The 19,985-nt window shown below is 42.3% G+C and overlaps 1 protein-coding gene across 1 annotated transcript in view; it reads right to left on the bottom strand.

The window, feature by feature from the left end:
- egfra (epidermal growth factor receptor a (erythroblastic leukemia viral (v-erb-b) oncogene homolog, avian)) overlaps positions 1 to 19,985 on the bottom strand; it is a 260,506-nt gene that overhangs the window by 38,171 nt on the left and 202,350 nt on the right. The window contains exons 15-20 of the mRNA XM_028790897.2: positions 18,982 to 19,139; positions 14,736 to 14,774; positions 8,642 to 8,783; positions 5,104 to 5,226; positions 4,887 to 4,985; positions 2,912 to 3,097 (exon numbers count right to left, since the gene is read on the bottom strand). Coding sequence (XP_028646730.1) covers positions 2,912 to 3,097; positions 4,887 to 4,985; positions 5,104 to 5,226; positions 8,642 to 8,783; positions 14,736 to 14,774; positions 18,982 to 19,139 — 747 coding nt within the window. The remainder of the gene's footprint in view (positions 1 to 2,911; positions 3,098 to 4,886; positions 4,986 to 5,103; positions 5,227 to 8,641; positions 8,784 to 14,735; positions 14,775 to 18,981; positions 19,140 to 19,985) is intronic.

Genomic DNA, 19,985 nt, shown 5'->3' with positions numbered 1-19,985 from the left:
CTCCTCTTGCACTAAAACTACACATGAGGTTTGACAACAGGACAACGGATATGCAGAGCAGCAGGACGAATGATGGCCTTTACAGAGTGAAGTTTCTCATTAATTAACTGATAAAATATAATGTAATTAGGCATTTTTAAGGCCCTGTCACATCACGGGATTACACAGAGTAACGCGTTGTGTGAATGCCATCATATTTATGCCATCAGTGTGACTCACCATGTCATGTGACCTATCAGAAGGCATTGTGAAAATAAATAAAATTAAGACATTAAGAAATTCCATTCTTGCAAATAAAATTCCAAATATTAAATAAACATTAAAATTAGAAACTTCAGAAGTCACAACTCCACAGAGTGTATATTTTATATACGTTTTTTATTGTCAATGAGAAAAGGTTCAAAATAAGAAAATGTTTTTCTGTATTTTTTTTTTTTTGTGTAACTTGTTTTTACAGTTGCAGCCCTCGTTGTTCTCTCCTGTGACCTCCACATTCCCTTCACATCACTTACAGGTGCCTTTCCTTACATTTTTGGCTGTTGTCTTTACAACTTTTTTCTTTTTCTCACCTCCCTCACTGCTCTTTCCTATACCCTAAGACACATCTTCACCACAGGTGACTTTTAGTTTTCTTTTCTGTTTAAATATAAAGAGTTTAGCTTGCAGAGCACACCAGCCGGCTCCTTCTCTCTACTATAACTGCTGGTCTCTGGTGTGTGCCGCCTGCAGAGATGCTCCCTCTGACCTCCTGTTACAGGCCGCCTGCTCGTTGTCTTCTCAATTATGGATCCAGGGTAAGAAGGCGTGATGGGACGCTCCAGTGTTTTCTACCCCTAGCCCGAGGCAAGGCACGCTCTGCTCCTACCGTAATCGCCTCTCTAACGGGATATACAATATAAACTCGAGCGCACCTTGTGTGGTCCATGCTGAAGCAGGCAGGGCCATCTTAATTAATCTTCAACATCTGCAATAAGATGCTGCAGATGGGGGTAAACGTTAACATTATACAAAGTTATTATCTGTTTTTACCTGCATTATTATCAATCTTTAATTTAATATTGTTTTTTTGTATCAGTAAGGTGCTGCTGGAGTAAGTGAATTTCCCCTTGGGATTAATAAAGTATCTGGGTTCGCTTCCCGGGCCCTCCCTGCGTGGAGTTTGCATGTTCCCCCACGTGTCTGCGTGGGTTTCATCCGGGCGCTCCGGTTTCCTCCCACAGTCCAAAGACATGCAGGTTAGGTGGATTGGCGATTCTAAATTGGCCCTAGTGTGTGCTTGGTGTGTGGGTGTGTTTGTGTGTGTCCTGCGGTGGGTTGGCACCCTGCCCGGGATTGGTTCCTGCCTTGTGCCCTGTGTTGGCTGGGATTGGCTCCAGCAGACCCCCGTGACCCTGTGTTCGGATTCAGCGGGTTGAGAAAATGGATGGATTAATAAAGTATCTATCTATCTTAACTGGCCGGGGGGCCCCAGGAGTACAGGGGCCCACGATGTTTCTGATGCCTATGTATGTTTCTGCTTTGCTATCAAAACAGGGGGCCAAGCACACTACTTCATCTGTGAGCAAGCAGGGTGAAGAATACTTGGGAGCTGTTGGTCGAGGACCGGCTTTAACTTTGTCCTATGCTTTTTCGCTCTGCTTTCTATTTTGCGGTTTCTGTTTTAAGAATGGTTCAATTCCCGGGTCCTCCCTGCGTGGAGTTTGCATGTTCTCCCCGTGTCTGAGTGAGTTTCCTCCGACAGTCCAAAGACATGCAGGTTAGGTGGATTGGCGATTCTAAATTGTCCCTATTGTGTGCTTGGTGTGTGTGTGTGTGCCCTGCGGTGGGCTGACACCCTGTCCGGGGTTTCTTTCCTGCCTTGTGCCCTGTGTTGGCTGGGATTGGCTCCAGCAGAACCCCGTGACCCTGTAGTTAGGATATAGGATGAATGTTATAAGAATGGAAACAAACTGGACGTGCTGCCACTTTTAACGGCTATCGCCTTTTCGCAAATGATGTTAGTTTGTTTGACATCCGATCTTTCATATCTGAACCAAATCCAGAAAACCAACTTAATGTTACAGCCTTTCTTTGGAATGAGCACAATCACAAATTAATTCTTTACACTAACACTGTAATGCCTCTTCCTTTACGTGAAGAACAAAACCGCACTGACGGTTCACTGGGCAAAAAATCAAACAGGTTTATTTCTATCAACAACAATCCAAATCAGAAAATATTTACAACCATCCCATTGTTACAGCCATGGGAGACGGTCTCACTTAGGCTACGTCCATCCACACTGCCATGTTTTAATTAAAAAAAAAAAAAAACGGAGTTGTTTTTTCTCTGTGGGAGGAACCTTCCAAAAGGCGGGGCTGCCGTGACCTCACCTCTGAAGGACCGCCCTCCACCTTTCTATTCAGGGGGAGTAAATGAGCCCTTCAGTGGCTCATTGAGGGCTGTTGGGAGTTCAGTATCTCTGAGTGGTGTGGTCGGATTTTTCTGCTCGTTCCATTTCCTGTTTAGGCAGCTCGTTTCTGCTTATTTCTTTTTGTCTTTTTCCTTACCTTTCCAAGTCTTTTTTGCTAATATAAATAAACTCTTCATTTATAAGTATTGTTCTGTGGCTTTGTACTTTAGACCTCACATTATGAAGGCATCTTTGGAAATTTAGAACATTTAAAGTTTTTTTTTTTTAAACTTTAAAAGCCCAAGACCATTATTAGGCCTTGAAGCCTGCCTTTTGAGTTTAGGGTCAGGCTGCCTGGGGTGAAGCCTGCTTTTGGATTGCAGACCAGGCATTTAGTATTTTTTTTTTGAGGCCTTCACCTTTTTCAACCATCTTGTGTGCTGCTAATCAAAACTCTTAACCTTGTCTCTACCGTGTACATCGTCATTTTGATTGTCATCTACAGTGTGGTGGCCTTACCTTTGCAATCTGCACACACCAGTTGAGGAGGTACTGAGACCCGATGTTGTCCTTGTTCTCCTTCACGTAGTCCAGCAGGCAGCCATAGGGCATGAGCTGCGTAATCAGTTGGACCGTGGACGTCAGACAGATCCCCAGCAGCCTGCAGACATGCGGATTCTCAACGCTGGCCATCACGTAGGCTTCCTGTGGAAAATATCAGACAAGAAAATTAAAGGCGTTGATTGAAAAGAATGCATTTTTATTCTGCCTTCCCTTTCATCTGTTGATGTCACCAACTGCAAAAATCTTTTCAGACTTGTTGAATCCCTTAAATGCCAGTAGGGACTCTGCTCTGTTGGGCCCTTGAGCAAGGCCCTTAACCTTCAATTGCTGAGCACCTTGAGTAGTGAGAAAAGCGCTATATAAATGCAAATTATATTTATTTTTTTTTGTCATTGTGTTTAGTGGGCATAGCAGTGCTAGGTGGTCTTCCAAATATGTTAAACATATGAAGTAGGTCAACAAAGAGTCTCCTGGACACTAATAACTGGACATTTTTGGTTTTTTTTTTGACAGGTTCAGTTCAGCCCTGATTTCACCATAGAAAACCCTGAAGCGGGTAAGCAGCCAGTTGGCCGAGCTCCCTAAAATGGTGACTTTGCTCTCATTTTCTGCACTTATAGGAGTACCAGTTGAGTATTCAGTACTTAGTGTCACCTACAGTATACTTGTAATTTAACAGAATTATTCACAGCACTCAGTGAAGACTACAATGAGGTGCCGGCTTCCTTAATGAGGTGGACGGTGGTATTTTAATCCTGTGTCACACAAACATTGTACGTGTCTGCCCTGTCTCCTGAATGTAGAGCCCAAGGAGGCGGGGCCACCTGATTATACAGACGTTGGATTGGCCAGCCCCAGCAGTAGAAATGGAGAAGCTTCTGGTCTCACAGCAGCTCCAGCTTTGTGTCTTTTCCTTTTTTTCCTGATGTTTGGATTTCTTGGCTTCTGACCACTGCTATTATTTTTAAGGATACTGCATCTTTGTTTGAGGATTACTGGACCTTTTTTCTTCCACTTTTGAATAATACGAGGGACGTTCAAAAAGTTTCCGCACATTTAAAAAAAAAATTTAACTCTGTTTATTAAGAATTTCAAAAATAAATTACATCACTTTACTACATATAGTCACTTTACTTTGCGATGCAAAGTCACATGACACTCTCAGGAACAACCAATTACTACTCCTCCCTTCCGCCTTCACCATTTCCAACGAAAATATAAAAGTGAGGAATCTTTTTGAACATCCCACGTATAAAAGCCTCAGCCCCAACTTCTGAGGCTATGCAGGCTAAAAAGCCAGCATCTGAGGTTGGGGTTAAGCTGCCTGGAGTGAGGCCTCTAGTTCTGGGACCCAGAAGGGTTGGTCTGACATTTTGTGGCCTGCTCTGCCGTTTTTGTTCTTCATGTGTAAAGACAACACAAAGTATGGATGTCATTTACGCTCACAGACTTCTCATGTGCACCTCCATCCAAGTCCAGGAGCTCCAAGTCTCAAGTTAGAAGGCTGATCTCCTACAATCAATGAACTACTCACTCCACCTATGCTTTAGTGGTACAAGTGAAGGCAAACCTAAAAACACCCAAATCTTCCATTACCTACTAACATGTAGCAACTGTCATCCAAACACACAAATTCCCTGAAGGTCCAGACCTACAGCTGCAGAAGAATGGAGTTAATTTCAGCCCATACTCTATGTGATCTCCATGGGGTTTTTCCACCAAAATCAAAAAATATGCAGACGAAGGTAATTGGTGAGGCTAAACTGGACTTGAATCCCATTCAGGTGCTGGATCAGCCATAAATATATTCCAAAACTGTTTTATCTTCATTTATTAAGTTTAAATTATAAAACACAAAACACATTTGATATTTTCCATTAATTGCTAATTTTCATGATAAGACATGTTGGCACCTTTGTAGTCCACTTACATCTAAAATCTCTTTGTTGGCTTTGGAGGAGGCCGTTTCTCTCAATACTTTAATGGCAACAGGAATCTTGACATCCTCTCCTTCAGGAATCCACAGACCCTGTAATAATAAAAAAATGAATCTTCATCACAGGGGTGCTTCCTCCCTCCTCATTAGTCCTCCCTAATAAGAGAGGCGTCCACACTGAAGACTTTCAGAGCCCCACCTCGGGTCTTACCTTGTAGACCGTACCAAATGCCCCCGATCCAAGGACCTTGAGCTTCTTAAATTCCGTTTCCTTGAGGATGCGCAGTAGGGCCTGGTTTGGTGCTTCGCCACTTGGGGTCAACGGCTCCACCAGCTGGAAAGAAACAACCCCATTCGGCATTTAGAAGACATCGCAGTGGGTCCCTAAAACGGTCATGCTGTATCTCACGTCCTCTGAAGACATTCACACTACTCCCAGCTGACCTTGTGTTCAGGATAAACAGATCCTTTTATAAGTTTTCAACCCCCAAAGCTATTTTCACATTTTGCCATCTCAGATTCCAAACTTGCCATATACTGATGTAAGGTTTTTTTCTCCAAATCGCGTACATCATACCAAATCAAAAGAAACAAACGGAAAACACTTTAAACAATTTGCTAAAAAGAAAAATCCAAATTGTGAGATTTTCAAAATCTTCCTTCCCACTCACCATAACTGACTCACCTCCCTATTTGTGTGTGATACGAATTCCAGAAAACAGCGAGTTTGAGGAAAAAAAAAAAATCACGCAAATCCAATTATTTAGGGTCTTCTCCAAGGGGTCCCAACAAATGTGTGAAGATATTTATAAAATAAGCAACACTTGATCACTTGTCACACTTCCTTTGCTTTACTCGATGACACATCAAAGGCATGCAGGTAACACAGGGGGACAACGGCCCGTCATGTCATCACTTTTCAGGAGGGAGACGGCACTTTTTTTAATGAGCTGTTAGAGTACCGTCACATACAGTATGTCCACGGCTGTAGATGTGATGGTCAGGAGTCTGCAAACATTCGGCCCACTTAGTGTAACTGAACAGCCAGCCAGGGTAACACATACTCTAATTTCTTTATTGGTGTGTGACTTTTTGTTGGGATAGATAGATAGATATGAAAGGTGCTATATAATAATGATAGATAGATAGATAGATAGATAGATAGATAGATAGATAGATATGAAAGGCACTATATAATAGATAGATAGATAGATAGATAGATAGATAGATAGATAGATAGATAGATAGATAGATAGATAGATAGATAGATAGATAGATAGATAGATAGGATACTTTATTAATCCCAAGGGGAAATTCACAATTTTACAATTTACATTTGTGGAAATAACCTTCCAAGGAAGACAGGAATAATTCAATCAATCAGCTTTTATTCAGTCACAGATTCATGTGTTGCAAGTCAGAAGAGTGCAGATTCCCCTTTTCGGTCAGTTTTATATTTTTTCTTCCCCTTACTTATTAAAAAGCATAATATCTGGTATTGCGCAAATCGGTCGTCCGTTTCTGTTTTGCGCACGTGTCAGATGGGGCCCTAAAGAAGGAAGGGTCATCTTTCTTGTGTCTAACAGACGCACTCCTAAAGACAAAGATGTCCTCAGTCAGCTTACTGCACCCTGTCTTATAACAAACGCCTGCCTGTATAAATAACCTGCCATTATAGCAAAACAGCTTTGTCAGCTTTTAACCCTTAGTAACTTGCAAGCAGTTCATTTTTCTTTCACGTATTACTGCCAACATTTTGAAGAGACATATAAATAAGAATTTCATGGTTCTGAGTACATGTGACAGTAAACTTGACCATGAATTTAAAAATGTGCTGCCACCTAGTGGGAAAAACACACATATTAACATTAAGTTACAGGCGTTGTTGTGGCACAGTGGTCACCGTTGACCAGTGGTGTGGACAGAAGCCACCACCTGAAGGTTTCTGGCCTAGCGCCTTAGCCAGTTACGGGTCCACACTGCCAACCACAGGTGATCTTTAAAGCAGAGATCTGCAAAGAAGGAAGACTGCAGGGTTCATTATTATCAATTCAAATTTATCATTTTTATATTTCAGCCAGGTTTCCCTCCTTGGCTGGGGCTCAGATCCATGTGTTGGAGTTGTTCATCATTGAGCTCCTTATTTATATTAATGACCAGCATTTTCTTTGCCTGGGTTATGTTCCATGTGGGGCGGCACGGTGGCGCAGTGGTAGCGCTGCTGCCTCGCAGTCAGGAGATCTGGGTTCGCTTCCTAGGTTCTCCCTGCGTGGGTTTCCTCCCACAGTCCAAAGGCATGCAGGTTAGGTACATTGTCCCTAGTGTGTGCTTGGTGTGTGTGCCCTGCGGTGGGCTGGTGCCCTGCTCAGGATTTGTTTCCTGCCTTGCACCCTGTGTTGGCTGGGACTGGCTCCAGCAGACCCCCCGTGACCCTGTAGTTAGGATATAGCAGGTTGGATGATGGATGGATGGATGTTCCATGTGTTTTGTGGGTAGTTCTTCTGCCAACCACTGCCAGGATCTGCACACTGCCCTATAAAACTGTGGGATCTCTTACAGGCCTGGATGGTTCATTAGAATGCGCTATGGAGTTGGTGAGTTTTTCTTGTGATTTCCACTGTGCTTTGTGATTTATTAAAGTAGTGATGGACAGCACACATGTGCGGGCATCCCGGTTGGGGATAGGTTTTGACCCATTACCCGGCTGTGAAGTCAATAGGATGGAAGCACAAGGGGAGACTACCTGGAAAGGTCTTGCTCCTCCGACTCACAAGATGGCAGCCTCCCTGGGTGACGCTACTAGTGTGGACACCCGCAAGGCATGCTGGGAACTAAAGTCCCATAGTGTAACCTTATCAGGTTCCATGGGTGCTGCAGGGATACATAGTCCCTACTTTTTGGGACTTCTGTTTGATCCGAAAATGCTTCCAATGGGCTATGCCGTGGCACCGGAAGAACTCCCGGGTCTAAAATAAAAGGAGACACTTGACCTCATCCAGGCAAGTTGGAAGTGGGTGTGGAGGACGGAGGAGTGGAGGAGAAGAGACAGAGGAAGAGAGAGAAAAGAGTTTGGATTTGTGTTGGTGCATATATTGGGAAAATGATGCTAAGGATGGAGCAGGCAGGCAAGAGGAAAAGAGAAAAGCCTAAGAGGAGGTTTATGGATGTGGTGAGAGAAGACATGCAGGTGGTGGGTGTGACAGAGCAAGATGACGAGGACAGGAAGAGATGGAGAAAGATGATCTGCTGTGGCGACCTCTAACGGGAGCAGTCGAGAGAAGAAGAAGAAGTTAATTAAAAGAAGCCTTTTGTAAGGTAATTTATAATAATAAACCTTACATTTGCACCTGGGACTTGTGTCTGGGGTTTGCCACAATGCCCCCTACTGTTCACAAAGTCATTTGGCCACTTTTTAGATTCTGCATTGGGTCTTTGTTTGCTTTTGGATTTGCCTTTAACAGGTGTTGCATGACTTTTGTGCTTTTTGGAACTTCATATTATTACAGAGCATTTTCTTGTGAAGAATAAATCTTTTTCTAGATGAAGCTTCTGTGTTTGCTCTTGTTATAGCTGGTCTGTCCCCTCTAGTGTAAACTTTTGGGTCTCTGTTCTTTGGAACTGTTCAGTGCTGGGATTCCGAGTCCATAACAATATTGATTAACTGACCACTTACTGCACCATTTATCTCCCCAATTGAAATAGTAGAGACCCCCTGATGTGAACTGTGCCCCCCAAAACTGTCGGCTTACCTCTCTTTCCTGGAGCAGCCTGCGAAGAGTCCGTTTTCTTTTAATATGACGTCTGCGCATCAGCACGAACACAATCAGGGCGATGGTGACAAACACCAAGAGGCCGCCGACCACGCCAGCGGCAATCGATGACAACTTTGAGCTGTGAAAAAAGAAAAGGAAAGAAGCCTGAGCAACATAATTTCCTCATCGATGTCCCCTATCCAGAAATAAACAATGGCCTACTGGCACATATGGATTTTGGTTGGGGAATTATTGCCATCAACCGCCATTGCTGGCACGGTATTCTGATCTCTACACTGGCCTCATCCCTTTATTAGCCAGCACTGTCACAATAAAAGAAGGTGGCATTTTACTAGTCAATGTTGCCATCAAGAAAGAAGCCCCAAACTCCAAGACTGACATCAAAACAGCCAGAAGGTTGTAGACGGCCAACATGACAAAGACCAGGCCTTTTTAGAGGAGTGTTCTGTAATCAGATGAAACTTCTTCTTCTTCTATATGGGGTTGATGTGCCTGACATAACTTCTCCACACAGCTCAGTCCTGCACCTCCTCTCCTGTCAAGCCCTTTTTCTTCAAGATATTTTATAACTTCATCTATCCAACTCTGCTTCAGCATCTCATGCTTTCTCCTCCTCTGGACTTCCAAACTTTGGATTTTGCCCAAGGCTTGGTTGCTTGTCTCTGCTCATCACATGTCCTTACCACCTCAATCTACTTGTGAATTTCCCATTGGGATTAATAAAGTATCTATCTATCTATCTATCTATCTATCTATCTATCTATCTATCTATCTATCTATCTATCTATCTATCTATCTATCTATCTATCTATCTATCTATCTATCTATCTATCTATCTATCTATCTATCTATCTATCTATCTATCTAATCTACTTTCCTGTCCTTTTCCTTCAGACCATCTTTTACTTTGACCATCCACCTTTGCTTCTGCCTCCCCTGCTTTCTCTTCCCCGTTCCCATCACTCTTTTGCCCACATATTCCTTATCACCTGTTCCTACTACCTCAGCCTACTTTCCTTGTACCTTGTTAGATGTCTCTCCCACTTGTGCTGTCCCTTTCATTGTCTCATTTATATGTATGAATATGAATGGAGAAAGAAGGGCGACGCTTTTAACCTAAAGACCACCATACCAGCTGTGAAGTATTGGGGTGGCAGCGTCATATTGCAAGGGTAATAGGGACCGAGACACTTCAGAAAATCAAAGGCATGATGAGGAAGAAGGATTATCAAGAAATTCTGCAGCAGCACCTCAGAAAATTCAAACTTGGTCATAAATTTGTCTTCCAGAAGGACAGCGATGCTAAGCAGACCTCCAAAGTAAAAAATTTGGAGTGGCCCTGACCTACTTCCCATAGACAACCTGTGGGCTGAACTGAAAAAGCACAACTGGACAAGGCAGTCCATAAACCTAACGAGCTGACACCATCTCTGCCAGGAGGAATGGGCACAAAGTCCTGGCACATATTGTGAGAAGGTTGTGAAACACACAACTGTATTTATCAATAGCGCTGGACGACCTCGACTCTCTTGATTCACTGACACAATGTCTTACTTGTGTTTCTGAATGGATGAGTAGTAATTTTCTCAAACTAATTAAGGAGAAAACAAAAATTTTAGTGATTGGCAATAATGGATATAATGAGGTTATTAGAAATAAACTTGAAAGATGGAGGTAAAGAATTTAGGGATAACTGTTGACTCTGATCTGAATTTTAAATCACATACTAATCAGATTACTAGGACAGCATTTCTTCCCTTAAGAAATATAGAAAAAGTTAAACCTCTTATAAAAATGCAAGATGCTGAGAAAGGAGTTCTCGCTTTTGTTTTGAGTCAACTAGATTACTGTAACGCACTCCTCTCAGGACCACCAAAAAAAGACATCAATCGATTTACGACGAGTGCAGAATGGGACGTCTACAATCTTAACTAGGAAAAGAAAATCCGAGCACATCACCCCAGTCTTAGCGTCACTGCACTGGTTACCTGTGCTATTTAGAATTGAATTTAAAATACTGCTTATGGTTTACAAAGCCTTCAATAATCTCGCTCTATCCTATATTTCGGAATGTCTGTCACCTTACACTCCAAATCGTAACCTTAGATCTTCAAATGAGGGTCTGCTTAGAATTCCAAGAGCTAAACTTAAAAGATGTGGTGAGGCGGCCTACATTGATGGATTGAAAGCCAGGAGTTCACGTGACCATCATCATCAAGTTGTTCCATGTGAACCCTGAATACCATGAGGGCTGATTGTGAGGTCATTGATGTTAGATAGAATGCCTAGAAGGGGTTGGGTGGTCTCGGAACCCCTGCAGATTTAATTTATTTTCCTCCAGCTGTCTGGAGTTTTTTTTTTTTGTCCTCCCTGGCCATCGGACCTTACTTTTATTCTATGTTAAGTCACTGGTATACAGTGATTTTGGTGCCAACGATGTCTGAACGGTTTTATATTAAGTTTATGGTGCTGATTAAGAATATGACTTTGGTTTTGCCAGATTGGCTCTAGTTTCTGAGATATTTAATGCAACATGTTTGAAAAGCATTCAGAATTGCAAGAATATTTTTATTTTAGTTACAACTAGTAAGTAAACAGTCTAACATCATACAAAAAAGAAATTAAAAATATCTAACAGTGGCAGGAAAAAAGTTATGTATGATTTGATTAATTAATACAATATTAGTTAGTTATTAATTGTTATTAATGTCAATGCTTCAAAATACGCTGTTTATGCGATTTCCTTTTATGTGTGTCATCAGGACAATCACGTTGGAGACTCCAACAGTAGTCTGCCATCATGTGTATGTCCCATCTGCCTTGATATCTCTCCTCCACCACCTTCATATCCTGGTGGAACCTCTCGACCTGTTCCTCGCTGAAGTCTCCAAGGTTATCTGGAAATCTGTTTAAATGGCTATGGAGATAATATGAGAATAAAGATGCACTAACTCCCAAATTTCTGAAGTTCACAAGCATATCTTGCACCAATTCTTCATAATTGTCTTCTCTGTGATTACTCAAGTACTTCTTCACAACAGAGACAAAAGTCTTCCAGGCTGAAGCCTCAGTGTTATTCATGCATTTGGTAAAATTGGAATTGTTCATGAGTTTACGAATCTGAGGACCATCAAAGATTCCAGCTTTTAGTTTTTCTATGCTCAGTCCAGGGAATGATCTACAAATGTACTTGAAGCAATTGCCCGTTTTGTCCAAAGCCCTAACAAATTGCTTCGTCAATCCTAGCTTAATATGAAGCGGTGGGAGATATGATGATATTCGCAGCGCCAACAATCATTTCTTCCTGTGTAGGCCATGACACTTTTGTCCAATGATCTTGCTTTGCCCTGCTATCCCAGACGCACATGAAGCAGGGGTATTTTGTGTATCCAGATTGCTGTCCAAGCAAGAAGTTCACCACCTTCAGATCAACACAATTCGACCACTGATGTTCATGATAATGGATTTTCTGTAATACAGAGACGCATAACGGTTACCATTGTGCAAGAGAACACATTTCAAGCTTCTAATGGAGCTGTCTATAAAAAGCCGTCAGTCTTCTGGTCGATATTCTGTTAGTCCCACTTGAAGTACAATTCCTGGGATATCATTGCAGTATTCAAGTTGTTCCTCTTGGTTGAAATATGGGAGAAGCCTCTCTTCTCTTGTCCGATAGGCTGTAATTTTAACTTCCGCCTTTATAAGATTTCGTTCATTAAGTCTGGACGCTAAAGTTCAGATGCTTGCTTGGACAGATTTAAGTCTCGAATCGGGTCATTGAGTTCTTTTTGGCTTAATGGTTGAGGCGTCGAAAAGCTTCCCTCAAATTCACTTCCACTGCTACTACCTGTCATACACTCCAATCCCTGCCTCTCTTCAGAGTCTGACAGTGGCTGTTTTGGTAGTCTGGCAAACACTGGTATGGGAACGTCATTGCCATGTGGAATAGGTTGTCTTGCTGATTCCAAACCAGGATAATCCCAACGAGCTTTCTTGTAACGATTAAAGCCTTTAATCTTTACAACACAAAAGTAACAATCGTCATGGTGGATATTTCGGTTCTCTCCATACCATTGGCACACCAAAGTTTACAAACTTTTTCTTTCACCTTTTGTCCACTGTCGTAGGTGCTCCACACATGTTTGGCAAACCATATGTGGAGCCCAAGACTTATCCTGGTCTCCAAGCTGTACTTCAAAATAAGCCAGGTATACTCGATGCACAAGGTCTGTGATATTTCTTCTTTGTTTTTCAACCATGTACTCTCCACAGATGGAGCAGAATACATCACGATTGTTGATGCAGGCTCTTCTTGATGAAGTCATAATTTTTACATGTACAGTGATCCCTCGCTATATTACACTTTGACTTTCATGGCTTCACTCTATCGCGATTTTTTCTCATACACGCTTACGTCACTACGCATGCACTTTCTGAGAACTTTTATCTAAACCCCACATTGGCTCCTAAACATGCTGCTTTTTCTAAGCTTTCTGACAATCAAACTAAGTGCCGGAGGAAGATGCTTACCATCCAGGAGAAGGTGAAACTCTTGGATATGATCAAAGATGGCAATACCCTACAAAAGCCTCCTCACGCAAATGAAAAGACAACGCCAGCAACTGCCTATCAAGATGTTCTTCAGCCGCGCACCCAGACACACACTGCCTACTCCTAGTACTCCTTCAGCGGAAGAAGACAACGACGCACCTGCTGAAGATACTGCACCACCTGAAGACTCTCCTACTGAGCTCGTGCCTTCATAGGTTAGTGGTTGTGTGTAAGAACTGTGTGTGTGTAATTAAATGTACAGTACAATAATAATAATATGATATTTGTAACGTCTAATATGTCTTATTTTGTCTGATATATTGGGTAATACGAGTGTAATGGTGACTAAAGCATGTTATTTCATGTCTAGAGGGCTCTAATAATGTTAAAAAACGTATTTAGAAGGTCGTAAACAGGTCTTCTATACTCTAACTGCAAAAATATTCGATTTATAAATAAAGAATCCTACTTCGCGAAAATTAATTTATCGCGGTAGAGTCTGGAACAGATTAACCGTGATAAACGAGGGTTCACTGTATTTATATTCTTATTAAGACAGAAATTTTTGGGTATAAACCAAGACTGGGTTGACAAACTTATACTGTAGCCGACTTCTTTCCTCTGCAAATTCACAGTTGAATTCTGGCTTCAAAAAGTCGCTTTTATAGCATTGCAGACCTACAAATTGAAATGCAAAATAATTATATGGGATATTTCATTACTTAAGACACTGTTAAAGAGTCAAAAGGCAGACCAAAAGCTATTGCATTTGTCATCGCACACAAAGTCGCATTGGGGGAATGCATTATTTTCATGGATGTCCATTATCTCCAAAACTAGAACCAATTCAGCAAAAGTAATGGGATTTTTGAATTCAGCACCCTCAAAATACCGTAAATCCATTCAAAAAACCTTGGCACCTGAAAAAATTTTTTTTTGTGGACCTGTGTAATAAATAATTCTTTGCATTTATATAGCACTTTTCTCACTACTCAAAGCGCTCAGCAATTGCAGGTTAAGGGCCTCGCTCAAGGGCCCAACAGAGCAGAGTCCCTATTGGCATTTACAGGATTTGAACCGGCAACCTTCCGATTGCCAGTGCAGATCTCTAGCCTCAGAGCCGCCACTCCGTGTTCCCTAATTCCATTTTCTTATTTATTTTGTCTTTTTTCTCTTTCTTCATCATGTAAAGCACTTTGAGCTACATTATTTGTATGAAAATGTGCTATAGAAATAAATGTCGTTGTTGTAACAAAGTGTATGGAAACCCACTGAACATAGGAGATGGAAAATAAAGGCTGAAATTAGCTATTCTTTTGACATTTATGGAAGTCGATCCCCTAACTGGCTTGACCAAGTGAATGACACGGTGGTGACATGACATGCGTGGAGTCGAGAGACATTAACTTGGACAGTCTGAGGCCGAGGTGGATGGAAACAGTCAGTCTTAGCTCTATCTAAGAGATTTCAAACACTACAGAGTTAATATGGACAAGTGCTCTGTTCAGGCAGGTTTTACCTTGGGTGATCACATCCAGAAAGTTCAGGTCCAGTACACCTATAGGGAGAAATAAATGGAATCAGATCAGAACAGAAAGAGAGGCTTCCACAACCCGGTCAGTAAAGGCATTCTGAGGCGTTATCAGCTTTAGGAGTTTCATCTAAACCTCCTTTTGAAAAAGGGGTGTGGTCTAAGCCCTGCCCATTGCTCCGCCTCCCCTTCCCTGTTAGTTGTTCATCATGTGATTTTCAAACCCGCCTTATCCAGACCAGGGCCTGGGGGTGGAGCCTATCCCAGGTAACATAGGGTGCAAGGCAGGAACAAACGGCACCAGTCCTTTACGGAGGACGCTCACAGGCCAGTTCACCTAAGTTGCATGTTTTTGGACGGTGGGAGGAAACCCACACCATCATGGGAGAACATGTAAACCAGTGGTTTTCAACCTTTTCGCTGGAGTTGAACCCTGCGCGCGAATGGTTACCTTGTTTACGGAACCCTGTGCAATTATCCACCTGTATATCCCAGCATTTTCCGGAGATTTAGGTGGAACCCTTGGGTTCCACAGAACCCAGGTTGAAAAACACTGATGTAAACTCCCGGGACACAACTCCTGGTCTCCTACCACTGCACCACCATGCCACACTCATTACAGAATGGCCAAGTCCATTTTCAGATTGACTTGGTGGTTGCTTACCCTGACACAATAAACACATACACATAATACAACCATTGTATAAAAATATAAAAAGAATTCAAGAGATTCATTAGGTGAGTATTGTTCCAGACAAATAGTACTTTAACGGCTTCCAAAGAGAATGTGCTAATAATTGAAGTAAAAATTCAAAGAACAAGAAGACTGAAGAGTAATGCTGACAGGTGGGCATGATGGGGCAGCCCGAGTGCGAATTGTGTGAAGTATAAAGCTAGGGCAGTAGTGAGCTAAGGGGAGACAGGAGAGACCAGGCCAGAGTTAGATAAGCAAGGTCAACAGATCAGGAGGCGTTGAGGACAGGCCGGCCGGTGGGAAGGTAAACAGCTGTAGAAAGTTACAGTAGGCGAGGTTAGCGGGAACAGTGGGTAGGGAGGGGAGAGATAGGCGAAGTTCATAGGCAGGTCAGTCGATCCAATAGGTAAATATTTATTTAAAACTGATAGGCAGGCAGGAAGTTGCACAAATCAATGTTAATTGATAGGTGACATCAGAGTAAGTCTACGGGTAGAGCTAGAAAGGTGAAGTCTGTACATGGAAGGGAACGTCTGAGAGGCAGGCAAGCAAGCAAACAAACAGAACCGGAAAGACTGACAGGTAGAGCAGAGCTTTGAAAAGGCGAAGAAAAAGCCACATTAAGGTGAAAATAAAAAAGGGCATGGAATTCCAAGTCAAATCGGTAGATAAGTGAGGTGAAGTTAATAGGTGCACAAGTGTGGTAAACAGATCAGTAGGTACTGAGAGTGACAGGGACATTAAGACTTTTGGCAGTGTACCCTCCAATGCCACAGACCTTCTAAGCATAAATTTCTTGCCAGCCATTCTCAGTTTCCTGTTTTCTAGTTTGTACGCTTCTTGCAAAAGAAAGCACATGGAAATGTATTTGTATCTTTAACACACTGAAGTTAGCACAACCCCAAACCCAACCTCTGAGGAATCCTCTTCCAATTCAAACTTAGAAGTTTTGTAATAGACGCATTTCTGAATGTCTCCTTGTATTTTGTGGTGTGGGTAGCTCTCCTGTTGTGAGGGGGCGTGTCCCATAGGGTGACCCACAGGCAACTGCAGCGATGGGGTTGAAATGTTGCGCAGTTCTCAAAATCTCCAGTTTTCTAACTTTTACTAAGTTCTTCTCGTTTTGGTTTGTTTTGATTTTCTTGATCATCTTGGTCCTAAATCCATTTTCCATCTTTCATTTATTCTCCCAGTTGACCTTTTAAAGTGAGTCGGCTTGCTGACAAACAGCAGTGAAGTACCTGGCTGTTCAAACACTCAAGCAGAAGTGAACATTTTCTTTTCATTTCTAAAATTTCCCAACGACTTCAACCCGTCACTCAGCAGTGGAGCCATCTAGTGGCTGAGAAAAACTGATTTACGCAAACCTGGCTTGCCGCTGCTGAGACATGAAGATCGGTTTGTGCTGCTCGGTACCGACTACACACCGGGGACCCACTCCAAACCCACAGACCCTTCATTGCAGTGATCTGTGCACTTTGTGACCCAAATAAATCCCAAATGGAGTTGTGTGTGTACAGTATATACAATTAGGTCCATAAATATTTGGACAGAGACAACTTTTTTCTCATTTTGGTTCTGTACATTACCACAATGAATTTGAAATGAAACAACTCAGATGCAGTTGAAGTGCAGACTTTCAGCTTTAATTCAGTGGGGTGAACAAAACGATTGCATAAAAATGTGAGGCAACTAAAGCATTTTGTGAACACAATCCCTTCATTTCAGGGGCTCAAAAGTAATTGGACAAATTAAATAACTGGAAATCAAATGTTCATTTCTAATACTTGGTTGAAAACCCTTTGCTGGCAATGACAGCCTGAAGTCTTGAACTCCTGGACATCACCAGATGTTGGGTTTCCTCTTTTTTAATGCTCTGCCAGGCCTTTACTGCAGCGACTTTCAGTTGCTGTTTGTTTGTGGGCCTTTCTGTCTGAAGTTTAGTCTTCAACAAGTGAACTGCCTGCTCAGTTGGGTTAAGATCAGGTGACTGACTTGGCCATTCAAGAATTTTCCACTTCTTTGCTTTAATAAACTCCTGGGTTGCTTTGGCTGTATGTTTTGGGTCATTGTCCATCTGTATCATGAATCAATTTGACTGCTGTATTTAGCTGGCCAAGCCATCACACTGCCTCCCTCCACCGTGTTTTACAGATGATGTGCTATGCTTTGGATAATGAGCTGTTCCACGCCTTCTCCATACTTTTTTCTTGCCATCATTCTGGTAGAGGTTGATCTTGGTTTCATCTGTCCAAAGAATGTTTTTCCAGAACTGTGCTGGCTTTTTTAGATGTCCTTTAGCAAAGTCCAATCTAGCCTTTCTATTCTTGAGGCTTATGAGTGGCTTGCACCTTGCAGTGCACCCTCTGTATTTACTTTCATGCAGTCTTCTCTTTATGGTAGACTTGGATATCGATACGCCCGCCTACCCCCTGGAGAGTGTTGTTCACTTGGTTGGCTGTTGTGAAGGGGTTTCTCTTCACCATGGAAATGATTCTACGATCATCCACCACTGTTGTCTTCCGTGAACGTCCAGGTCTTTTTGCGTCGCTGAGTTCACCAGTGCTTGCTTTCTTTCTCAGGATGTACCAAACTGTAGATTTTGCCACTCGTAATATTGTAGCAATTTCTTGGATGGGTTTTTTCTGTTTTCGCAGCTTAAGGATGGCTTCTTTCACCTGCATGGAGAGCTCCTTTGACCGCATGTTGTCTGTTCACAGCAAAATCTTCCACATGCAAGCACCACACCTCAAATCAACTCCAGGCCTTTTATCTGCTTAATTGATAAGGACATAATGACGGACTTGTCCACACCTGCCCATGAAATAGCCAAAGAGTCAATTGTCCAATTTCTTTGGAGCTCCTGAAATGAAAGGATTGTGTTCACAAAATGCTTTAGTTGCCTCACATTTCTATGCAATCGTTTTGTTCACCCCACTGAATTAAAGCTGAAAGTCTGCACTTCAACTGCATCGGAGTTGTTTCATTTAAAATTCATTGTGGTGATGTACAGAAACAAAATGAGAAAAAAGTTGTCTCTGTCCAAATATTTATGGAACTAACTGTATATGTGTGTGTGTGTGTGTACATATACTGTCACACAGGTACACATGGGAGGCAGTCAAAGGGTTTAAGTATGGGTAAGATGCAGAGTCAGGGGTGGATGAAGTGCACTAATGTCTTTCTCCCACTTCCACAGACCATCAGAAAGGAAATCCAGCTAGAACTCCACCCACTTCTGCTTCCAGGCCACACCCTCCTGCTGACCTCACTTCCGGAAAGGACTCACCTGTGGTGTAGCGGGTCCACAGCTCACGTCAAAAAGGCCATTTTTTTAAAATAAATAATCGCCACACTTGCTGCTTAGCGAGGGGGCGTGGTATGTGTGGCAGGAGCAGTTCCTGGGTGATGGGTGATGTGGATGGTCCTCACTTACATGTAAGTGCACAGGTGAGGAGACGTCCGCATCCGAAATGTAAAAATGGGCATAAAGTCAAAACCAAAAACCACCTGACCACTATAGTGACAGCTGATACTCACCCTTGGGTGCAGTTTGGATGGCACAGCTGGCACTCCTTGCTCTCGTCCGAGTACTTCCAGATGATTGTGTCTTTTTCTCCTGGAACACCAGCAGGACATTTGTGAACACAGTGGGGTCCGTCCTTGAAATGAGCGCACTCTGTGCACTGGTCGTGACCCTGCGGAGTGGAACAGTTAAGTGACTCTGAGATCATTTTGTACGTCACCACTGCTTTAAGTGTAAGTAGCTCTTTTTATTTTGCCTGTGAACTTCTTACAGCACTCCGAGCCTGCACTCAGAAATTAGATTTAACAAAATTTTATCAAATTGAAATTACAATGGATAAAACAAATGAAGTTATGAATAAAAAAAAAACCAAAAAAAAAACAAATACCGCAGTTCTTATATTTTATACAATGGATCCACAAAGTATTCAGATTCCTTCACTTTCGGCCCACTTTACTGTGTTGTAGATTTAATTTTTAGTGAATAAATTGGCCATTTTTGCCCTTCAATCTGGACTTAATCATCCCATCGTGACAAAGTGAGAACATGTGACCAGAAAGGTTTGTACATTTATTAAAAAAACGAAAACTGAAGTCTTCATATATATATAAAAAACGCAACGTCTGTCTGTATGTCTGTCTGCTTTTATGAGAGAACTACTTAATGGATTCAGATCAGGTTTTTTCTATAATTTGCTGTAACATTTTGGTTGATTTTGCGACTTCTCACATCGAGCTAAGTATCATTATTTTTTTTGTGCGAATCTGAGACAGAGGGGACGTGGAAGTGGAACCTCAGGAGTGGGGAGCCGTGCAGGGCCCTCCTCATTCAGGTGCTAGCCTCTGTTCGAGTCGCTCTACCTGTCGCCACGTGTTGGAGTGTAGCTTGCCTCCGCTTAGCTAGCGATAGCTGTTTGTTCAGCAGACTTTATCATCTAGAGATTGTTAAGGAGTAACGTTTGACGTTTTTGAGAGAGAGATCAGAGCTACAGTACGTGTGTTTTAGAGGGTAGCTGCTG

Source organism: Erpetoichthys calabaricus, chromosome 6 (assembly GCF_900747795.2).
Source record: "Erpetoichthys calabaricus chromosome 6, fErpCal1.3, whole genome shotgun sequence".
Classification (NCBI taxonomy): Eukaryota; Metazoa; Chordata; class Cladistia; order Polypteriformes; family Polypteridae; genus Erpetoichthys; species Erpetoichthys calabaricus.
This window is presented reverse-complemented; position numbering and strand designations above follow the sequence as displayed.